The sequence below is a fragment of the Phycodurus eques genome, chromosome 23 (genome assembly GCF_024500275.1).
Source record: "Phycodurus eques isolate BA_2022a chromosome 23, UOR_Pequ_1.1, whole genome shotgun sequence".
NCBI lineage: Eukaryota > Metazoa > Chordata > Actinopteri > Syngnathiformes > Syngnathidae > Phycodurus > Phycodurus eques.
The window spans coordinates 5,389,579-5,409,157 of record NC_084547.1 but is presented as its reverse complement, the minus strand read 5'-3'; the positions used below and the strand labels follow the sequence as shown (position 1 = coordinate 5,409,157).

General features: G+C 45.0%; 2 protein-coding genes across 4 annotated transcripts; one reads left to right on the top strand and one right to left on the bottom strand.

Moving 5' to 3' along the window:
• The first annotated feature begins 2,963 nt into the window (after positions 1-2,963).
• pde5ab (phosphodiesterase 5A, cGMP-specific, b) lies at positions 2,964-15,138 on the top strand. 3 transcript variants are annotated; one of them, XM_061669207.1, is made up of 22 exons: positions 2,964-3,072; positions 4,027-4,489; positions 5,020-5,193; positions 5,858-5,947; positions 6,022-6,093; positions 6,933-7,022; positions 7,111-7,251; positions 7,766-7,833; positions 8,098-8,209; positions 8,277-8,361; positions 8,567-8,742; positions 8,866-8,916; positions 10,366-10,512; positions 10,582-10,707; positions 10,903-10,997; positions 11,076-11,163; positions 11,233-11,333; positions 12,105-12,182; positions 12,274-12,337; positions 13,146-13,220; positions 13,288-13,371; positions 13,765-15,138. In XM_061669207.1, the coding sequence occupies exons 1-22, from the start codon at positions 2,993-2,995 to the stop codon at positions 13,882-13,884; spliced, it is 2,580 nt and encodes an 859-aa protein (XP_061525191.1). In that variant the 5' UTR covers positions 2,964-2,992; the 3' UTR covers positions 13,885-15,138. The 3 variants fall into 3 exon arrangements, with proteins under 3 accessions (XP_061525191.1, XP_061525190.1, XP_061525192.1); XM_061669206.1 differs by having other exon boundaries at positions 11,076-11,333; XM_061669208.1 differs by lacking the exons at positions 12,274-12,337; positions 13,146-13,220; positions 13,288-13,371; positions 13,765-15,138 and having other exon boundaries at positions 11,076-11,337; positions 12,105-12,169.
• On the bottom strand, positions 14,702-17,447 carry mad2l1 (MAD2 mitotic arrest deficient-like 1 (yeast)). The gene is made up of 5 exons (XM_061669210.1): positions 17,295-17,447; positions 16,729-16,875; positions 15,892-16,012; positions 15,569-15,672; positions 14,702-15,479 (listed from the first exon to the last, which is right to left on the bottom strand). Exons 1-5 carry the CDS (start codon positions 17,356-17,358, stop codon positions 15,307-15,309), a joined length of 609 nt encoding a protein of 202 aa, XP_061525194.1. The 5' UTR covers positions 17,359-17,447; the 3' UTR covers positions 14,702-15,306.
• Between the last annotated feature and the right edge of the window lie 2,132 nt (positions 17,448-19,579).

Below are 19,579 nucleotides of genomic sequence, written 5' to 3'. Positions count from 1 at the left end.
TTTTGGAACGAATGTTCAAAATAAAATGAATTGTAATACAGTTTTAATTTGTTTTTGCAATTGAAAAAAAAAAAGGACATTCATTTTTCTATTTTTTTTTTTTTTTAAATAAAAATTGACACATTTTGATTACATTTGTCGACATGAAAAATAATTTCAGTGTGAAACTGTCACTTTTCAGTTTTGTATTTTTAAAATAAAAAGTAGCATGTCCTCTTGTAACATGATTTATTTTATTTATTTTTTTTTAAACAAAACATTTCATTGTTAATTGAATTCAATATTGCTATGATCATGTATCGCTCTGTGATTCCCAACCCAATTCGGAAGTCGGGGGCGGCTCAAAATATGGATATTGTGATCCATATATATATATATATATATATATATATATATATTTGCTGCGGTACAGTGGTCGGACTCATTGCTTTACAGTAATATCCAAACGGCATAAATTGTACACGGTTTTCTTCCAATTGTTCCTAAATCCTGAGCAAGACTTTTCGCTCGATGAAAGTTCTGCGTTTTTAGTCCTGCAAGCGTGGCCAGGAAATGACATCGAAGATAATCTGTTGAAGGAATGAGCGCTTTGTGCCTCTTGTGCTCTTCCTGTGACTGACTTTTGTTTGACGTTACGCAGACACGTTTGTCTGGATTTCGTCAAACGTTTGCTGGATGGGGGGAAGCCATCGGGGCGAGAGTTTGATCCAGCTCGCCGTGCGATTCTCAAGCAAAAGTCTTTATCTTTGAGGGGAAACTCAATTTGAAATTTAATGAGGAAAAAAGTCCCAACATAAAGTGGAATAATATTTGGAGATTTTTGTAAGACGACTAGAATAACGTGGACATTTTGCCAGACAAAGGTGAAACGAGAATACAATTTATGATCATCATGTATTGTTTATCATCATTTTGACATTGAATTAAAAACAGAACATGAAATGTCGCGAGAAAAGATAATGAAGTTGTAACTTTACGAGGAAAAAAAACATTTTCATGGAGATAAAGTCAAAATATGAGATGAAAACTGTTGTCATTTCATGCGAATAAGGTCGGAACAAAAATAATTAAGTGTGAATTTTGTGGGGAAATATAGCAATACTACATTGAGAGAAGAGAATTTGTAAAGTATAAAAATGGAGCGAGAATTTTGTCAAATTTGGGGGGGAATGACAGGATTTGGTGAGAGGTCCGAACATCATTAAAAAGTCGTACCGTTCAGAAAAGCCTTAGTAGTTTAACAATATGCGCGTGTACATGCACATGCTAACTAACTAAAGCCACACACGTTCAAAGCCACAGATACTACAGTGTAAAATGTGAGAAGGGTGACCCGACGGGGGCAAAAACAATACCTGCACTTCACACCCATATTTTGTATTGGTATGATGTAAAAAGTCTTTAAATGTATATGAAAATACATACATACATACTGTAATATGTGTATAATATAATGTGCACCCCAAAATTCTATCCATGTATAATGCATTTTTACAATGCATGATTTTGCTTCTACCGTATGATCAAAACAAAGTATTATCTGTATTGTTTGTTTTTTTAAATAATGATTCTGAAGTTAAGCACTTTATTTGAACACGTAATACTTTCTTTTTATTTACTTGCTCTTATTTTGAAATTCACAGACCTACTTTTATTTAGCAAATGAGAAAACACACAGATATGCTCATATGTTTGATTACCCGGCGAGAGTTATTAAGATGGGTACAATTCTTCAAAGAAAACATGACGAGCCAGGCGAAACACACTTCGTTTTATTTGAATGGAATAACCTCTAGGTGGCGGTGGCATATTAAAATTAACGTGTACCGCTTTTTCATAACCTCCAGATGGCGGCGGACATTTATAAAACGGGAACCTTTTCCCCCCTATACCCATGTATAATGCGCACCATTGATTCTTGACATTTTTTTGACATGCATATTATACACGAGAAATTACAGTAGTCGTCATCTATCGCGGGGGCTTCTGGAGTGCAACTCCCCGCAGATGTCATGTCCAACCGGCCCCTTCTCCAGGGACAGCGGCCCACCATCTGCCAGTAAGGGAACACCAGTGGTGGGGGAGGGGCCAAAGTCAAACCAACGCGCACACTGAAAAGACTGCAAGCTGTCAAACAATAAAAGTCCAGCACCGACAGGACGCCATCTCTAAAAATTGGCCACCCCCTCGGCTATTGCGAAATGTCTGTTGTCGTTTGCGCAACTAGCCTTCAGTGTGTTTTATCTCTTTAAAAGGAAATAAAATATACGACGAGAATTGAGTTGACCTTTTGCAAGAAACGTCGCAATATAGTTACAATTACGATGCGGTATTACAATTAAAAACCTGGCGGCGATGAGAATAAATGACATTTGTTTTGTTGGGAAAAAGTCGTAATAAGAATAGTTTATTTTCACAGCAGTTTATTTTCGTTTTACTAAGAACTCAGTGGAGGTTGTGTGCGGCAAAACGAGAACGAAGGCGAAATAGGGAGTGAATATTGTCGGGCAACGTTTTAATTCCTGCATGGCATTTTTGAGGTGGTCCTTGCAAAAAATCCCTGATTCGGAACTCGGTGAGTAAAAAGTGCAGGCGTTCCACCGACCTGTGCGTGTGCGTGCGTGCGCGCGCGCGCCCGCCCCTGACGCTTGTAACCCCACGCTACGCCACTGCGCGTCCTTCCGAGCCGGTTGGTGTCTGCGTTATCTCCTCATGTTTGACAAGAGGAAGTGTTCGCCTGATCTCTCTGCGTCCGTTTCCCTCCCTCGATTTGATCCCACACACACACACACACAAAAAGAAATTAAAAAAAGTGGCGTCCTGTGATACGCACGTTGACTTTTTGAGTGCTCTGGCTTCGGCGCATTTGTGCTTTGTTTTGTTTTTTTTTTACCTGGAGGGGGCCTGGGGTGGGGTGGGGTGGGGGGGAGGGGGAGGTTGCCATATGGGGAATCGTCGCGCTATTGTGGATATATAAAGGCAGAGCCACGCCATGGAGGACGACATGATGGAAGTGTGGCTGGACGACCACCTCGACTTCACGCGCTCCTACTTTGTCAGGAAAGCGTCCAGGTAAGCGCGAGGCACGTGCACGCGTTCTTTTAACGTCTTTCAATGTGTTCCGACTTGCAATGTGCACGTTACATGGAAATTGCGCAAGGGTCAATTAATGATTAACTTTTACTGTGCGCATTTTAATTTGTGCTCGTCAATGATTTGTCCAAAAATGTGGCTGGACTGTGCAGCAACGAAACACCGAGCGGTTGTTTATGCGAGTAGCATTTTTGCTGGGAGCAATCGTCAAGAATATTTTTTAATGCACATAAGACGCGACTTCCCTCAATTAGCAAACTGTTGGATGGAATGAATGTTCTGGACTCCTTCATCTTGAGTCGATGAAGGCTGGCCAGAGCGCGTTAGTGCGCCCCGAGATATCCAATTTCGCTTCATTTGCCCCAAAAGTATTTTTTACCGACTACAAATAATGCGACGTACAGTGACAGGCAGATTGCGAAAAATCTCAAGTCTGTGATGCCCCGCCTCCATTTGTTGTTTTTTTTTTTTTAAACAATTGCCTATATTAATAGTTTAAACCGTACATTTACCACAAACCATAATCCCGAAACAGTGGAAACTGAAAGTGACATTATCGATAAAAATAAAAAAATGCCTTCCAGATTTGACGTAAAAATAGGCTCATGTCGAAGACTATGTAACAACCCAGGCTAAACCTAGCTCCTCCCCAATCTACCAAGCTCGCCTCTCAGTCGAAATGAGTCACTTCAACAGACTTCTTTGCGCCGACCGCACGACTTCGTATTCAGGCGGGGCTTTCTTTGGGCGTTACAGAAAGCATCCGAAAAACGCCAAAGTTTTCAGCAGGAGGTTCATTTGCCAATATTAAAGCGCGGATGCGCACGGCATTATAGTGTGTACATTTTGCGATATTATTTGTTGGTGGGGTTTTGCCTGACTTCAAATATGTCGTTGATGATGAACGTATGGACTTATTTGCCCTCCTAACAGGGACATGGTGAACGCCTGGTTCGCGGAACGCGTCCACGCCATCAAGCCGCCCGCTTCCAAAGACAGCCAGTCCACCGTCGGCATCTTGGACAATCGCTCCCACGCGGCCAGCGCGGCCCCCAGCCAGTCGCCCGGGGCCCCGACTCGCAAAATCTCCGCGTCCGAATTCGACCGGCCGCTCCGGCCCATCGTGGTGACGGACCCGGAGGGCGCGGTGACGTTTCTGAGCGACGCCGACCGCGAGAGCGCCCCCCCGCGGGGCTGTGGCATGCCGGAAGGTGAAACCGGAGGCGGGAGCGCTAAGGCGGAGGCCGGCGGCGGCAGTAACCGGGGCGATCGTTGCGCTCGACTGCTGGAGCTGGTGAAGGACGTTTCGAGCCACCTGGACGTGACAGCACTCTGCCACAAGATCTTCCTCCACATCAACGAGCTCATTGCTGCCGACCGCTACTCATTATTCCTGGTAGGAGGAGGGACACCGCACTTTTAAAAACGCGATGTTTCTTCTCGGCACAACACCTGATAGAATGAGGGGCCGTTAGGGACATTATTCAGGATTAGCTCCCACGCTTACTATTCAAATGCTTTCACACGCACAAAAACTACTGAAAGGCTCTCATAAACACAACTCAAAAACTCTCATTGACACGACTCAAACACTCTCATACGCACAAGTGGTAATGAGAGCAAGACTCGTGTGTGTATGAGAGTGTTTGAGTCGTGTCAATGAGACCAAGACTTGCGGGTATGAGAGTGTTTGAGTTGTGTTTATGAGAGCCTTTCAGGAGTATGTGTGCGTGTGAAAGCATTTGAATAGTAAGTGTGGGAGCTAATCCTGTATAGCGTCCCCAACGGCTCCTCATATGATAGCGTTGGCATTTGTCAACTGGCGATTAGTCGATCAAAGGCCCCCCCGCTATTTATGGCAGGGCTCGCTTCGGTTGTATTTTTACAGCACGGCGCCGTAGCATGCCTTTTTGTTGGGGGTTTCAGGTGGGCGAGGACAGCTCCAACGCAAAGTTCCTGATCAGCCGCTTGTTCGACGTGGCCGAGGGCTCCACGCTGGAGGAATCGTCCAGCAGCAGCATCCGGCTGCAGTGGAACAAGGGCATCGTGGGACACGTGGCCGCCACAGGACAGCCACTCAACATCAAGAACGCTTATGAGGTAACGGTGACCTTTACAAATGTTACTCAAAACACGGACTAGAGGGTTAGCGGTGGTTTTATGCTGAGATGAACCGAATACCTTCCCGATGCACCGCAGTTTGGAAATGCAAACAAAAGGCCGTTGCATATACTATACATCGTAAACAATGAATGAAAGCACATCGTGTTTGCCCCGAGTCCTGTTTGTGCTTTCGTCAACTCTCTTGCAATTAATGAAGCCTGCTCCTCTAATTGCTGTCCAATTAGTGAGCCTCTCTGTGCGAGTGCTCTTGAGTGTTAAGTGTGTTTATCATTATTTAACAAGTCCAAACAGGCTCACGCGCAGGTCTACCTCTTTTCTTCAACTTGTCAAGCAGATGGACTCACATTAGATTCAAAGTTCTCCCCGCGGCCTTTGATGCTGGCTAAAACGAGGTCGAGCGACGTGCTCGCGGCATGCGTCGTGACGGTTCAACGTTCCCGCTTTTGTTTTGTCAAACGTCGTCAAAATCAGACGGCTAAATGAGCAATTAGCCCGAGTGATGCTAATTGGTCATCGGCGGGCTCTTCGGTCACTTTTCATCGAATCGCGGGAAGGCTTCGCGCGCCAATCGTTATCGGAGCAGCTTTCCTTTCGTGTTGGGCGTTTTGAATTGCTCTCGTTCCGGTTCGCCTCTCCGCAGGACCCTCGATTCAACGCGGAGGTCGATATGATCACGGGTTACAAGACGCAGAGTATTCTGTGCCTGCCCATCAAGAACCACCGAGACGAGGTAACGGCTACGAAAAGCCACGTACAGTATACTCACCGGAAATGGAATGAAATGTCCCTACCGCCCAATGGCAGGTTGTTGGAGTGGCTCAAGCTATCAACAAGAAGAATGGCAAGGATGGAGCCTTCACCCAGCAGGACGAAAAGGTCTGTAAAACTCTATTTGATCATTTTTGGGCCCTTTCCAGGGTTCGTACACGATGACGCAGCAGCATATTAAATGAGCCGTTAACGCGCCTTCTACGACAACGTACGCTCCCGTTGCGAAACGTCGGCTGAACGAGGGGGGGACGTGCTTGGAAAGGTTGGAAGGCCGTGTAAGTGCAGTGCGCTCAAGCGACGGTCAATGCGAGATCGGTCAATGAACTCGAGCGCTAATGTCACGTCGACGGTACTTGAGAAAAAGTCAAAATTCTACAAAACATGACAGAAAAAAGTGGAAGCGTTCCCATAAACAAGACCGAATGATAACACAGCCGCAACGTTACGAGAATAAAGTTGCATTTGACAAGAAACACGACATCATTTTGCAAGGAACGAGTCACGAAGTCACAATGTTAAGAGAATACTGCAGTTGTAAGAATAGCTGAGACGTTACAAGAAACGAGTCACGATGCCACCAGAATGAAGTTGTAACGTTGCAAGTTTGACGCTTCTCACGTTACCAGAAACTGCGAGATGAGAAAGTAGGTCGCAATGTGACGAGAAACAAGATGCAATGCGAGAAGAAAGTCATCATGTTACGAGGATGCTTGGAAGCTTACAAGGGGACCTTAATGTTATAAGAAACGAGTCACGATACAGTTGCAATCTTACAGGAAACAAATGGTAAGTTCCCCAAAATATCTTGGAATCGTGACAAGAAACATGACGGAATGTTACGAGAAATAAAGTTGTAATGATGCGAGGAAAAGTCTTCATACGATGGACCAAAAAAAAAAAAGAAAAAGAATTTTCGCTCTCTCTCTCTCTCTCTCTCCGAACAGGACTTCTCGGCTTACTTGGCCTTTTCGGGCATCGTTCTGCACAACGCCCAGCTCTATGAGACGTCACAGCTAGAAACCCGACGTAATCAGGTACGCTAATCCCTAAAATTGCGTTCAAAAACGTATTATTATTTCTCCATGTTGGAAACAGGCATATAGACCGCTCCGATGTTCTCAGGTACTGTTGGAACTGGCCAGTCTCATCTTTGAGGAGCAGCAGTGTCTGGAGGTTTTACTCAGGAAGTTCGCGGGAACCATCCTGTCCTTCATGCAGGCCCAGGCTTGTACGGTCTTCATTGCCGAGAACGACTCCACAGAGGTCAGCGTCTAAGTGACCCTAGAACACCTCTCGCGGGCCACGTATGGCCCACAGGCCGTAGGCGCCCCCCACCTTTGGTTTTTGGGACTTTTACTTGCTTGAAGAAAAACATCCTTCTCAAAACCACTTAGCTTTGCCAGTGACCCCAAGTCAAGTCCAAACACTGAAGGGTCTTCTATTTAAAGCCCTTTTTTTTATGACTCAAAAGGAGTAACGGTCTGCAAGGGTAGGGGAGCAAAGTTTTCCTAAACAGAAAAAGGCACTAGTTTATCTTGAACATCCTGTTAAAATGGGAAAAGAATCTTTTCGGGAGTGCATGTTGAGCAAAAACAAGTCCCTATAAGGATGGCGGGAGCAGAAGGAAGACATGGAATGTTGAAATAAACTCCCAATCTGGCAAGGCTTCATATGTAATGCACCAGGGCTCGGAACTGGGACAAGTTGCATTGTCTCAATGGCTTGGCTGCAAGAACTATACAGTTGGTTTGTCTTCACTTCAGGCTTTTTCTTTCAGAAGCCCTTTTCCAGTGTCTTCCACATGGAATATGAGGGGCGAGGTGAAGTCCTCAATTCCCCCAAGAGGTAAGGTGACCACATGCGGCTGAACGCAAAGGCTCGAGGCATTCAATTCAAAGTCCAACTGTCATAAGAAAACAAATACGATATAGAACGATATTACGAGAAACGAGTTGTAAGATAGCAACAACAAAAAGACAAGTCTAACCTTTCCCATAATCCAACAGTGCGACCGATGGCCATGCCAAATTCACGAAAACAAATATATAATGCAACATTGAGTTCATTTTCATTGTAATCTCTTGCACATTTTGCTGCAAATGTCCACAGGGAAGCTCGTCGTGTCAACCAGATCAACTACATGTACGCTCAGTATGTTAAAAACACCATGCAGCCCCTCAACATTGCCGATGTCGCCGAAGATCAACGCTTCCCCTTGACGGTCTGTATTTGTATTTTTTGCACCTTCCTTTTCTTACCGAACGAATGTTTTTGTTTCACGCTGGCAGTGTGAAAAGCGACATCAGACTCGTAAACAGACAAAGAGTTTGCTCTGCACTCCAATCAAGAATGGCAAGAAGGACAAAGTCATAGGTAGGAGATGCTACGAGCGCGAGTATCGCTACGTGAATAAAGTAAAGTGACGATAAGTTGCAGTATTACAATTGAACATTTGCTGAAATGAGGAAGCAGAATGCTAGCAGACCCAAGTTGCAAAACTACAAGAAGCAAGACCAAGTGTTAAAAGGAATAAAGCGTGGCAATTTTCCAAATCACAGAAACACGCGCGTGTCTGTAGGTTGCTGCCAGTTAGTGAACAAGATGGACGACGTGTCGGGCGCCACGAAGGCCTTCAACAGGAACGACGAGCAATTCTTGGAGGCTTTCGCCATCTTTTGTGGCCTGGCCATCCAGAATACCCAGATGTACGAGACCGTGGAGAGAGCCATGGCCAAGCAGCAGGTCACTTTGGAGGTCGGTAGCCGCCGCGTCGGCAGAAACCACAAAGGATCGAGGCCGGTCATAAGTAGGACCTCGAAGACGCAACTGCTGCTCTCTGCAGTGTACTCGATAAACTGCCGCTGGTGTGTTTTGCAGGTCCTCTCATATCACGCTTCCGCTGCTGCAGAAGAGTCCCAGTGGCTCCAGGTAACCACAATGCGCCCCAGATAGCAAACAAGCATACGGAGCCTTGAAAAAGTATTTGCCCAAATAAACCAATCAAACTCATTTTTTGTAACGACAGATGAAAGAGTATGATTTCTTTGTCTATTAAGGGAGAAACACAATCAAAACCTATCTGGGCCCCCATGTGAAAAAGGCATTGCCCCCTGAAGCTAATAAGTGCTTGCGCCACCCTTGGCAGCAGTAACTGAAATCAAGTGTTGGCAAGAACTGCTGATGAGTCTTTCGCATCGCCGTGGAGGAAACGGGGCCCCCCACCCTTCTTCGCACAATTGTTTTACCTTGGTCATGCTGGAGGATTTCAGAGTATGAACTGCCCGTTTAAAGTCACACCACAACAGGCGTGGATTTCTTTTTAGCCATTCATCATCGTCATCGTCATCGTCATGAAGTACGTCCCGGCTTCTAGGGGTTGTGAGTTCTAAGATTTGAGACTCGCAAAGGGCACTGAAAAGTGATGTCAGCTGCGGTTGGCCGACGTGGTTTGCCATTCGTAGGTGGACTCGTTGGTATGTTTTAAGGTTTGGCGCTTGATCTTGAGCGAAATGATTGCACGATGTTTACCTGCAGAATTTTCTGGTAGACAGCAGAATTCATTGTTCCGTTTCTCGCAGCAAGTTGTCCAGGTCCGACTCCTGAAGGAGCAAAGCGGCCCCGGACCATCAAACTGTCGCTACCGTAATTAACTGTTGACGTGATGTTCTGTATATCAAATGCTGTGTTATTTTTACAGCACATGTAATGGGCCAAACACCTTCCAAAAAGTTGACCTGGGCAAATGTGAGAAAAGCCTTTGTGTTGGTTTTGATCTCATCAGCAGTGGTTTTCACCTTGGAACTCTCCCATGGATGCCATTCCCCCCCCCCCCCCCCCAAGTGTCCTTTCATGGTTGAGTCAGCTACACTGATCTAAACTGACACCGGTTGTATTGTGACCTCCTGGCTTTGTCGTCGTCGCATTTACTCTTGGGAGTAATTTTGGTTGACTGACCGCTTCTGAGAAGGTTCGCCACTGTTCCCGGTCTCAAAGCCTTGGAAATGGCCTTGTAGTCCTTGACTACACTGACTTTGTTTCGCATTTGTTCTTGAATTTCCTTGGATCATGGTATGATGAAGTTCTTTTTTAGATCTTATAGCCTACTTCACTTTGTCTGTCAGGTACTTGGGAAGGTATTTCAGTGCTTTCTTGACTCAACAAATCTGGCAGGAATCAGGCTTTGGTGTGGCGCGTGAAATGGACCTGTTTTTCAAAAACAGGTGAACCCACGATTTAACAAAAGGTGGGAATTAGGTTTTTACATAACGACAGATAGATTCGTTTTTCCCCGCTTAACGTCGGAATGTTTTTTTTTGTTTTTTTTTTAAACATTGCGGTAACGGTTAACCACCTCGCCGATTCCTGTTCACTGCGCAGGCGGCCACAATTCCGTCGGCCCAGTCGCTGCGACTGCTGGACTTCGGCTTCAGCGACTTCGACTTGTCAGACACCGAAACCACGTTGGGCACCGTGCGCATGTTTGTCGACCTCGACCTGGTGCACAACTTCCAGATGAAACAAACGGTAGGCTTCATCATCGTGTTCAAAACGATCCAACTCGGATGAACAATCGTGACTGCTGCATGCTTGTAGAATTTATGTCAGTGGATTCTGAGCGTCAAGAAGAACTACAGGAAGAACGTGGCCTACCACAACTGGAGACATGCTTTCAACACTGCCCAGTGCATGTTCGCACTCCTTAAATCGGGGCACCTGCAGGTTAGTGAAGTTGTATTAGCGGCATAGCAGCAGTATCATATCGCACCAAATATTGCTAATCGGTGCAGAAACCGGGTAGTTTCCCCCCCCCCCCCCAATGCTCTTTAGTCGCGACAAGTCATGTTGAGTTGTAGCAGTAAACCGGTAAACAAAAAGCTCATTTCAAGCTAGTTTACAGCATTTGTTTCCTGAAAGAATCGTTTAAGGGATTTGGAGGTTCTGGCTTTGATGATCGCTACTCTCTGCCATGACCTGGACCACAGAGGAGTCAACAACTCCTACATACAGAGGTACGGAAGCAGAACAAGAGTCGCGGGAGTATACGCTGTAAGTCAGCCGCTGGGCATTTAACCGTGTTAAATCATCAGGAGTGAGCACCCGCTGGCTCAGCTTTACTGCCACTCCACCATGGAGCACCACCATTTTGACCAGTGCCTCATGATCCTCAACAGTCCAGTAAGCGCACGTGCACAAAATGGTGGCCTTTATGACACATCCGAGGTTCTCGTTCTCGAACTGTTTCAGGGCAACCAGATCCTGAGTGGCCTCTCCCTGGATGAGTACAAATGCACTCTAAAGATGATTGAGAGAGCTATTTTATCCACCGACCTGGCCCTGTACATGGAGTAGGTACAAAACACTGCAAATACAAAGGGAAGGAGGGAAAGACGAGCATGTCCAATTCCGATTTTCGCAGCAATAAAACGTAGGCGTTCGCTTTCCAGTAAGAGCGCAGGCTTCATTTACGGAACGGTCGGACCTTTCGTAAAAATGACAACTTTTCGTACCTGTAGTTTTTTCTCTGAGAAAACAACTTCATTCTGATCAACTCAGACTTGAAAAATGTAGATATATTTTAGTCTTATAAGTATCTATTCACCTAAAAATTAAGACAACAAATATATCCTAATAATAGACTTTATTCTCGTAATATGACTTATACAATTCCGACACTGTAACCTGTAAGATTTGTTTCCCCCCCTCATAGATTACCTTTTCAAAATGATCCTGTAAGTACCATTTGCATTTATTTATCTTTTTAAACTTTTTACACTTAGATGGTACTTTCCCGATTTTTTTTAATTTTTTTTTATTTTTAAATGGGAATGAAGTTGTCCATTCGTGAAGATTCTTCAATGGCGATCAAGCGGTTCTATTATGAGCAAAATTACTAGAATATTTGCGTGAAATTTACAGTCCATGTTTTGTTGCCCTCGTTCGTCACAGAACCACTATTCATGTATAACTTTACAACTTCAGAGTCCTAATTTACAATGTCCCCCCCTCATAATAGAACAACTTTATGAGCATTTTACGACCCGTTTCGCAAAACATCCCGACTTATTTCTCGTACGAATTGCAACTTTTGCCCCATAGCCTTGTCTGTCTGTCAACAGGAGACGCGAGGAGTTTTTTGAGCTCACGCACAACAGACGGTTCGTTTGGGAGTGCGATCGCCACCGAGACTTGCTTAGGTGAGCTCAAATTTTTCCGGTCGCGCGGCTCCATTTTGAATACCTCGTTTGCCGTCTCGATCGACACGAGGGCTCTGCGTTTCCCATTCAGGTCGATGCTGATGACTGCGTGCGACGTATCGGCAATCACCAAGCCCTGGCCGGTGCAAAAGAGGGTAACCGAGATACTAGGAAACAAAGATGTGTCCGATCATTGAAAACAGCGTGACGACACTGTGCCAAAACTTTGTTTCATTGGGTTTTTTTTGGGTTGTTTGTGAAGCTTCCGAAAAATACCTTATATTAAATATTAAGAGATATTTTTATTTATTTCCACTTTGCTCCCATTAAAATTATTTCTTGTTGTACTATTAAAACTTTTGGCTTTTACAAATGTTTTGTCTCATAAAACTACAACTTTATTCTCGTAATTTCTTTGCAACATTGTGACCTTTTGTCTCGTAAAAGTAATATAATATCATAATATTACGACTTTTTCCTTGTAGATTTCTGCCCACGACTTCATTCTTGGAAAATAATTAACATTTGTAAAATTTCAACTTTCTCACCTGCAAATTACATTTTCCGTTCCTTAATAAGCATTATTTTATGACAATCCCTGTCCTGGGGACGAACATAAAAGGCGCCCATCTTTGGACAGCAAACTAGTTGACACCCCCAAAACTCTTTTCTTATAAACAGAATAACTTCTTTTGACAAACTTTATTTTTGTGGAATGAACGTTTGGTTTACCCCCCCCCCCCCAAAAAAAAAATTCTTGTATTTTAGAATTTCTATATGTGAAATGACCCTAATTGACATAAAAATAAGATTTTCCTATCCGTTACGACATCTGCGCTAAATTCCGATTTTCTTAGCCTTTCAAATACGAGGCTCATAGAACGACTGCCTCATGAAATGACCTTTTTTCTGGAATCGCTTCCATTATAGCTGAAAGTCAATACTCCCCCCCCCCTTGTGCAGATCGCGGAGCTGGTGGCCACCGAGTTCTTTGAACAAGGGGACAAAGAGAGACGAGAACTGCGCATCGAGCCCTGCGTAAGCCAATGACGTCCCCTCTAGTTGTTATTATTCCACTCGCCGCTACGGTCTCATTTTATTTCAGGACCTGATGAATCGGGAGAAGCGAGATAAGATTCCCAGCATGCAAGTTTCCTTCATTGACGCCATCTGCACGCAGTTATACGAGGTAATAGAGCAGTAAATATGTTTCATTTACGGTTCCAAAATACGATACCGTCATTCTGCGATACGAAAGTACTGTTAAAAAAACGTTAAAAGGGCATTTGTGCATTTTTAATTGAATTTTCAGCCGTGAAATCGGTCGCAATGGACACATAAAGTTCCAAGAAAATATCCTCCAGATATTTTGACAACGATGAAAGACATTTTCAGGAAAAACAAAACAAAAAAACATTTGTTGTCATGGAAACGAACGACCAAAATGCGTTTAGACCAATTTTCTGTTGAAACCGGTGTTCTGTCATTTTGTTAAGAAGAAAGAAATGATTGCTCAATCTGGATTTGAGCGTACATCGGCGGGTACCGGTTCTGTCACTGTCCCCAACTTTTTTCACCTCAGACCCTGGCGGGCATGTCCGACTTTTGTTCCCCTTTGCTGGAGGGATGCCGGACGAACCGTCAGCATTGGATGTGCTTGGCGGAGGAGCGCGACAAAGGCCCGGTCAACAGTCTGGCGTGAACGTGAACGAGGACGCTCATGGGACTTGCTCACATTGTTCTTACTTTTTTCACATGTTTTTTTGTAAGGTGATGGGGGGGGATAAGATTCTTTTCACAACATATACGTTATTAAGCTATCACGAACAACAGCCTACTGACTAACGATACTGTGACAGTATTCCAAGCACATCACAATAAAGCGATGTATTAAAAACTGTCACGTCAATTTTGCCAATGATAACGATGGGTGTATCGGTACAGCAATCGTGCGATGCAACGGTAGAAAACTCGATTCATCACAATATCGACTGTTAGCGGAATCGCAGGAGTAACCCGCGATACGATATTGCAATATTTGGCCAACGGTGTCATCAGAATACAGAGATTGTGTGACAATTCACACGGTGCAACTTGCACATACAAAATGATCCCAACACAGCAACTGTGGCATAACGGACATGAATCTCAATTGATGCACGAGAAGCGCTAGTGCGTTTTTGTTATTTCCTTGTTTGTTGCATGTATTATAGGAATAGGCAAAGATCTCTGGTTACCATGGCGATGGTCCGCTATTGATGGACCAGCCATGACGGCTCTCCTTGCGTGTCGGTCGGTACGAAGACTATTAATTGCAGTGCTTCTCGCGAACACAAGTCGTTGGGCACCAATTTTTTTTTGTCAATACAGTACAGAGGCTATTTATTTTTATTGTTTTTCACCGAGTGGCTTCGAACTCATGATGAACACACAAGTTAAAAAAAAAAAAAAAAAAAAAAACTTCAATTGGGATGCAGATTATATCTACAGACTACTGCAGTGTGACTCTCACAAACATATTTATTTGTTGAATGTATTTATTAGCCTAATGTATATTGTCTTTTTTGAAGCACTTTTTTCAGAGGACACTATTAAATTGTTATTTTTCATACCAAGTTAAAAAAACACTTTTTTTTTTTTTTTTTTCCTCCACTGCCTTGTCATAAAATAGTCACAAATACATTTTGGGAAATGTGCACGGTGATTTAATTCAACATGGCTTGACAACCAGAATTTCGTAATCAGTTCCAATACGACAATTCGGAGCTACCTCTCAGACGACGTTGCCCTAAGAAATAAATTCTGTGAAAGATTGTTTTCTTTTGCCTCTTTCTTAACACCACAGCTCTGATAAGAAACACGAAAAGTTATTTCAAAGAGTTCCCTACCAAGGAACGCACAGAAACTTGTGTTGAAGTCAACACTGCGCTTACCTTCTCTTGCTTGCTTAATGGACGCTTTGAAAAGTCCAAGGAGTTTGCTTTCAAGCAGGAGCGGCTGTTTAAGTTGTGCATACTAAATGTACGAAAAATGATGTTTCATAATTATTGTAGGATTGGGTTCATTTGTGTTTGGGGTTTTCTTGAGTTTTTGTTGTTGTTGTTGTTGTTGCCCAGCCCGGGCTTTAAAGTGGGCACGTCTTCTTGTAAGTGACCTGGCTGCAGACTTTGTGGATGGTCGTGGTGAAGGAGCGCAGGCGCACCTCCTCCGGCTGGCTGATGTAGTGCGGGCTGGACTCCTCCCACTTTTCGGGGATGGCGAGGTCTTTGTCGGTGTAGATCAGGAGGTTGAAGCCGCCTGGCGGACAAAAGGAAAAGGTCGGGAGAGGCGGGCGTTAGGGGAGAAAAATGTCCGCGAGCAAACCGCGAGCGGGCGACTCGTCTTACACGGGGTTTCCAGCAGCGGCAGAAAGGTGACGGAGGCGGTGATCTGTCGAAGGACCGAGCGGATCTCACCCTGGATCGTTTGAATGGGCTTCTCTCGAGGGGCACTGACAAACGACGAGAGCTTATCATCATCAACGTAACGCTGTGCTGCCATCTTGTGGCGTCCGCATTGTAATGGAAATGTTGATATTTGATATTGCGCGACTAAAGTAAATTGCAACAATTGGCTTCATTAGAACACACAAGCGACTCCAGTCTGCCTGCCCAAGAACAATGAATGAACGGTTTTGTGCCGAGGGAAGGAACAAAACGGCGGAATCCACCTGCACTCCATGGCCGACTTGTCGCACTCGATGTCGAACTGCCAGCGCTCCAGCACCTCGTCCGTTTCCAGGCATGTGATCACCAACACCAGCTTCTGCACCGTGCAGTTGAGCAGCCACTCTGTACCACAACACTTGAGAATCGCTATGCTGTTTTGTGATATCGCTCGCCACATCAGAAGTCAGAACTGTCACACTTGCCAGCAGAAAGCAGAAAATGACTTCCTGTTTGATTTGTTCCGCAGCCCATTTAGGAATATGCCAGAGTGCGCCCTCTGCTGTTGCTGCCCTACATTTCAGGGGCCCCGTTATGGAAAATGTCCTTTTTAATGTTTGGGTGTAAAGAAACCGGAGTGACTTTTAGGCCAGCGAGTACGGAAGCCGAGACCGGTCACAACGATTGCAAACGCCGCAATACGACGCGTCAACGTTGATGAAAATTGACGCAGTCCGAAAGCGCAAGTACAAGCAAGACGAGTTCAACGGGCGGAGGAAGTGCCGGCGCTCACTTCAGTTGCAGCTGAATGTCGCGGTGTTGTGGTTTGAATGTGTTGTGGCGTTTGCAACTGTTGTGACCCGTTTCCGCCGCCGCAAAGTGAGCGCCCACACACAAACACTCGAGCATTCCCACTGCACCCCAAAACGGGGGGGGGCACTTTGGGAGGGCGTCAATTTTCAGAGGGCTCGAGTTCAGCAGAAGCCTGCCACAGACGTGTTCGGAAGACACATTTGACATTCTGAAATAAAAATGCATCATGTCTGCTTTAAATACCATCCACTGCTTCAGGAGTGACGGCGACACAACATCACTGTGGTCAAACATCACGCATCGGTCACCTTTGAGCTGCGACACCACACTGTCCAGATAGTTCTTCAGGTCGGGATCCGAGGTGACTTGGAGGCTCATGTCGTACTGGCTGACTCTGGTGAATTTCTCCGGAGGGTAGATGCCACGCTGGTACAAGATGCTGTTGATGCCGAAAGCTGCAGAATGAGCCACAAATCAATGAACGTCTGATCAAACTCATCGTCGTCCATCTTGAACACTCGTCGGCCGTTGCCCCTCACAATAGAGAAGCTGCGGTGCAATCTCAGCACTGACATGCTTGACAGGTTGTCATGGCTACACCCTCAATATCAAGGCACGCGAGCCCACCAAGAGAAGTGTTGAGAAGATGTCACTTCGGGCCTTCAAACATCAACATGTGGAAGTGACCTTCCATGACCTTTCAAAGTTGTTACACTGGCCGTGACACACCGGACTCTTACGGGTGAAGTGCACTTTCGCCGTTACTAAACATGTATTCAACAATATTGGGGCCCAAAGAGGACAACTGAACATCTTGTGCCAAATTGTGTTGGCCATTTTGGATAGTGGAACGCAACACAGTGTAAATACTTACAAAAGAAGTCGGCCACCAGCTCCGCGCTTCCTTTGAGTGTAATGCCTTTCAGTGTGCTGGTCATTGTGTGGTTTGCTTTTCGTCTTACTTTTCAAACGCATTAACAACAAACGTTGGCCGTGTTTTTTTTTTCCCCGTCTTGCTAACGTTGCTACAATGCCGCCCGCCGTTTTGTTTGAAAATGGCCCGCCCCATTAAGGCTACTGCGCATGCTCCAGATGTTTCGTCGCCACCACTTCCGGGCAACGAAAAAACATTTACCATTTCCGTGCCGACGGCGACGCGAAGCTAGGGAGGTCAAAGTCGTCAGCGCATTCCGTGTTTGTGGACGGCAAGAAAACCATAGGACCAACGCCATACAATTATGTAAGAACATGTTACAATTACTACAAGGGAACTGGGTGTCCCTTGCACATGTAAGAATGTTTTTTGTTTTCAGAATCATCTTTATTTGCCAAGCATGTCCAAAACACACAAGGAATTTGTCTCCGGTAGTTGGAGCCGCTCTAGTACAACAGACAGTCAATTTACAGAACACTTTGGAGACATAAAGACATTGACAAAAAACAATTGTGCAAAAAGATGCAGTTTGTTTGTTTTTTAACAAATGTTGCTATTGATAGCATACGCGTTGGCATGGACAAAACAGTAACCCCTCATGAAAATTGGTTGAGAAATGAGCAAATTGCCACTTAATTTCGGTGGTCATGCATTGCCTTGTATGGGGACGTCGACCTCCCCAACATGGCCGTCACGTCAGCACGTCTGTTAGCTGGGCGGCTAAAGTGCGCTGACCTATCTAATGTTCATATCTATGGGAGCTGCCTTCCTGCTTCCGGCGGGGTCTGGCGCCGCCTTGTGGCCAGAAGTAGGTCTGTTTTAGGAAACTTTTTTTTTAAAAACAAACAAGCTATGGTCTTTTCTTTTTTAAGCCTGTCTATGGATATGGTCGTGTTTTTTTAAGCCATACATACCAAATGTCCTTTTTTTTTTTTAGATTTAATGTACACATAATATACCAGGATACTAGGTAGGGTTGCGGCTCCCGTCTCACTTTACACACGAATTGATTTATTGTGAAATCTGGTCCTGTTTAGTTGAACACAAAGCTACTATTCTGTTGCATGGATGAATGTAGATTCATTGTACCCTTTTGCCATCAAATGAAAGAGGATTTAACTGCACGGCCTGTCACTACGCTTTGCTGACATAGATTAGTAAATAAAATATAATTTACAACTCCAGGTTACATTTTCCAAAATATGTCATTGAGCAGTATACAATGACTGCTTCTGTGCATTGATAACATACAGAATGTGGTGATGTGAGCAGAGAGAGAAGTACTGTATATATCTCAATTGATTTTCTTTGAGGAAAACCGCTTTTGTTGACACTTGATGCAGAGCATGCAATCCATCATCAGAGTGAATCTATATTTTCCCAATAGAACACTCCAAGAGGCTTTTTTTCTCAAATTTTAATGTACATCTTTTCTCCCCATCTCTCCGATCCCAGAAAACAAAAGCAACGGATAGTATCACGGCTCAAGTCAAATAATACCAAAACCAGAAAAAAGACGGAGCTGTAGACGTGTGGTCATTCCAAGTCCCAAAACCTTCACCGTCCAGGGATCCGCTTTATTCTTATTGATAGACTTGGGAATTCAACAGTCCATCTTTGCGAAAGAAACTCGTATTCGGTCCAAAGACAGTTCCTGAAATGCAGGACAATTCGGTGAAAACTACGTACAGCAATATTTCACCTTCTGTCGGACGAGCGTGTCTCGTGTTGGATTACTTTTGAGCGGAACCCAAAAAGTCGAAACAAAAGCGTTTACAGCCGAGAATGATTTCCGCCCCGAATAGTCGAGTAGATTAGCGGCACTCGGCTGTGACTGTGGAGTCCGCGCATCACGTGTGCAATTGGAAAGCGTCTTCGCGGATCACGAAGAGCGCTGGACGAACGTCTTTCGTGATCGCGATTATTATGACGAACAACGGCAACAGGAGCAAATAGCATGCACCTGGAAGCGCCGTGGGAAGTAAACACGCGCTGTTGTTCGTTCTAGGTGGCCTCTTCTTCTTCTTGCGGAGGCATTTTGGGAGCTACGCCCCACGCCCATCCCCCCCCCCCGGCCCTGTCACCCCCTGTTGGGCACCGGGTGGGGGGATTATGCGGAGTGGGAGGCTCGTAAAGGCTCTGCCAGGCTCTTTCTGTTGTGTGACGGATGGCCGGGAGGCTGAACGGGGGCCTGCTTTGCATGAGAAGAGGAGCCAGCAGAGGGG

Coding starts and splice junctions, on each gene's coding strand:
- pde5ab (XM_061669206.1), top strand. CDS start 2,993: ATGGAGGACGACATGATGGAAGTGTGGCTGGACGACCACCTCGACTTC. Junction 3,073..4,026: donor TTTGTCAGGAAAGCGTCCAG/GTAAGCGCGAGG, acceptor CCCTCCTAACAG/GGACATGGTGAACGCCTGGT. Junction 4,490..5,019: donor ACCGCTACTCATTATTCCTG/GTAGGAGGAGGG, acceptor TGGGGGTTTCAG/GTGGGCGAGGACAGCTCCAA.
- mad2l1 (XM_061669210.1), bottom strand. CDS start 17,358: ATGACCAGCACACTGAAAGGCATTACACTCAAAGGAAGCGCGGAGCTG. Junction 16,876..17,294: donor GCTGGTGGCCGACTTCTTTT/GTAAGTATTTAC, acceptor CTCATTCTGCAG/CTTTCGGCATCAACAGCATC. Junction 15,673..15,891: donor AAGTCGGCCATGGAGTGCAG/GTGGATTCCGCC, acceptor GTCGTTTGTCAG/TGCCCCTCGAGAGAAGCCCA.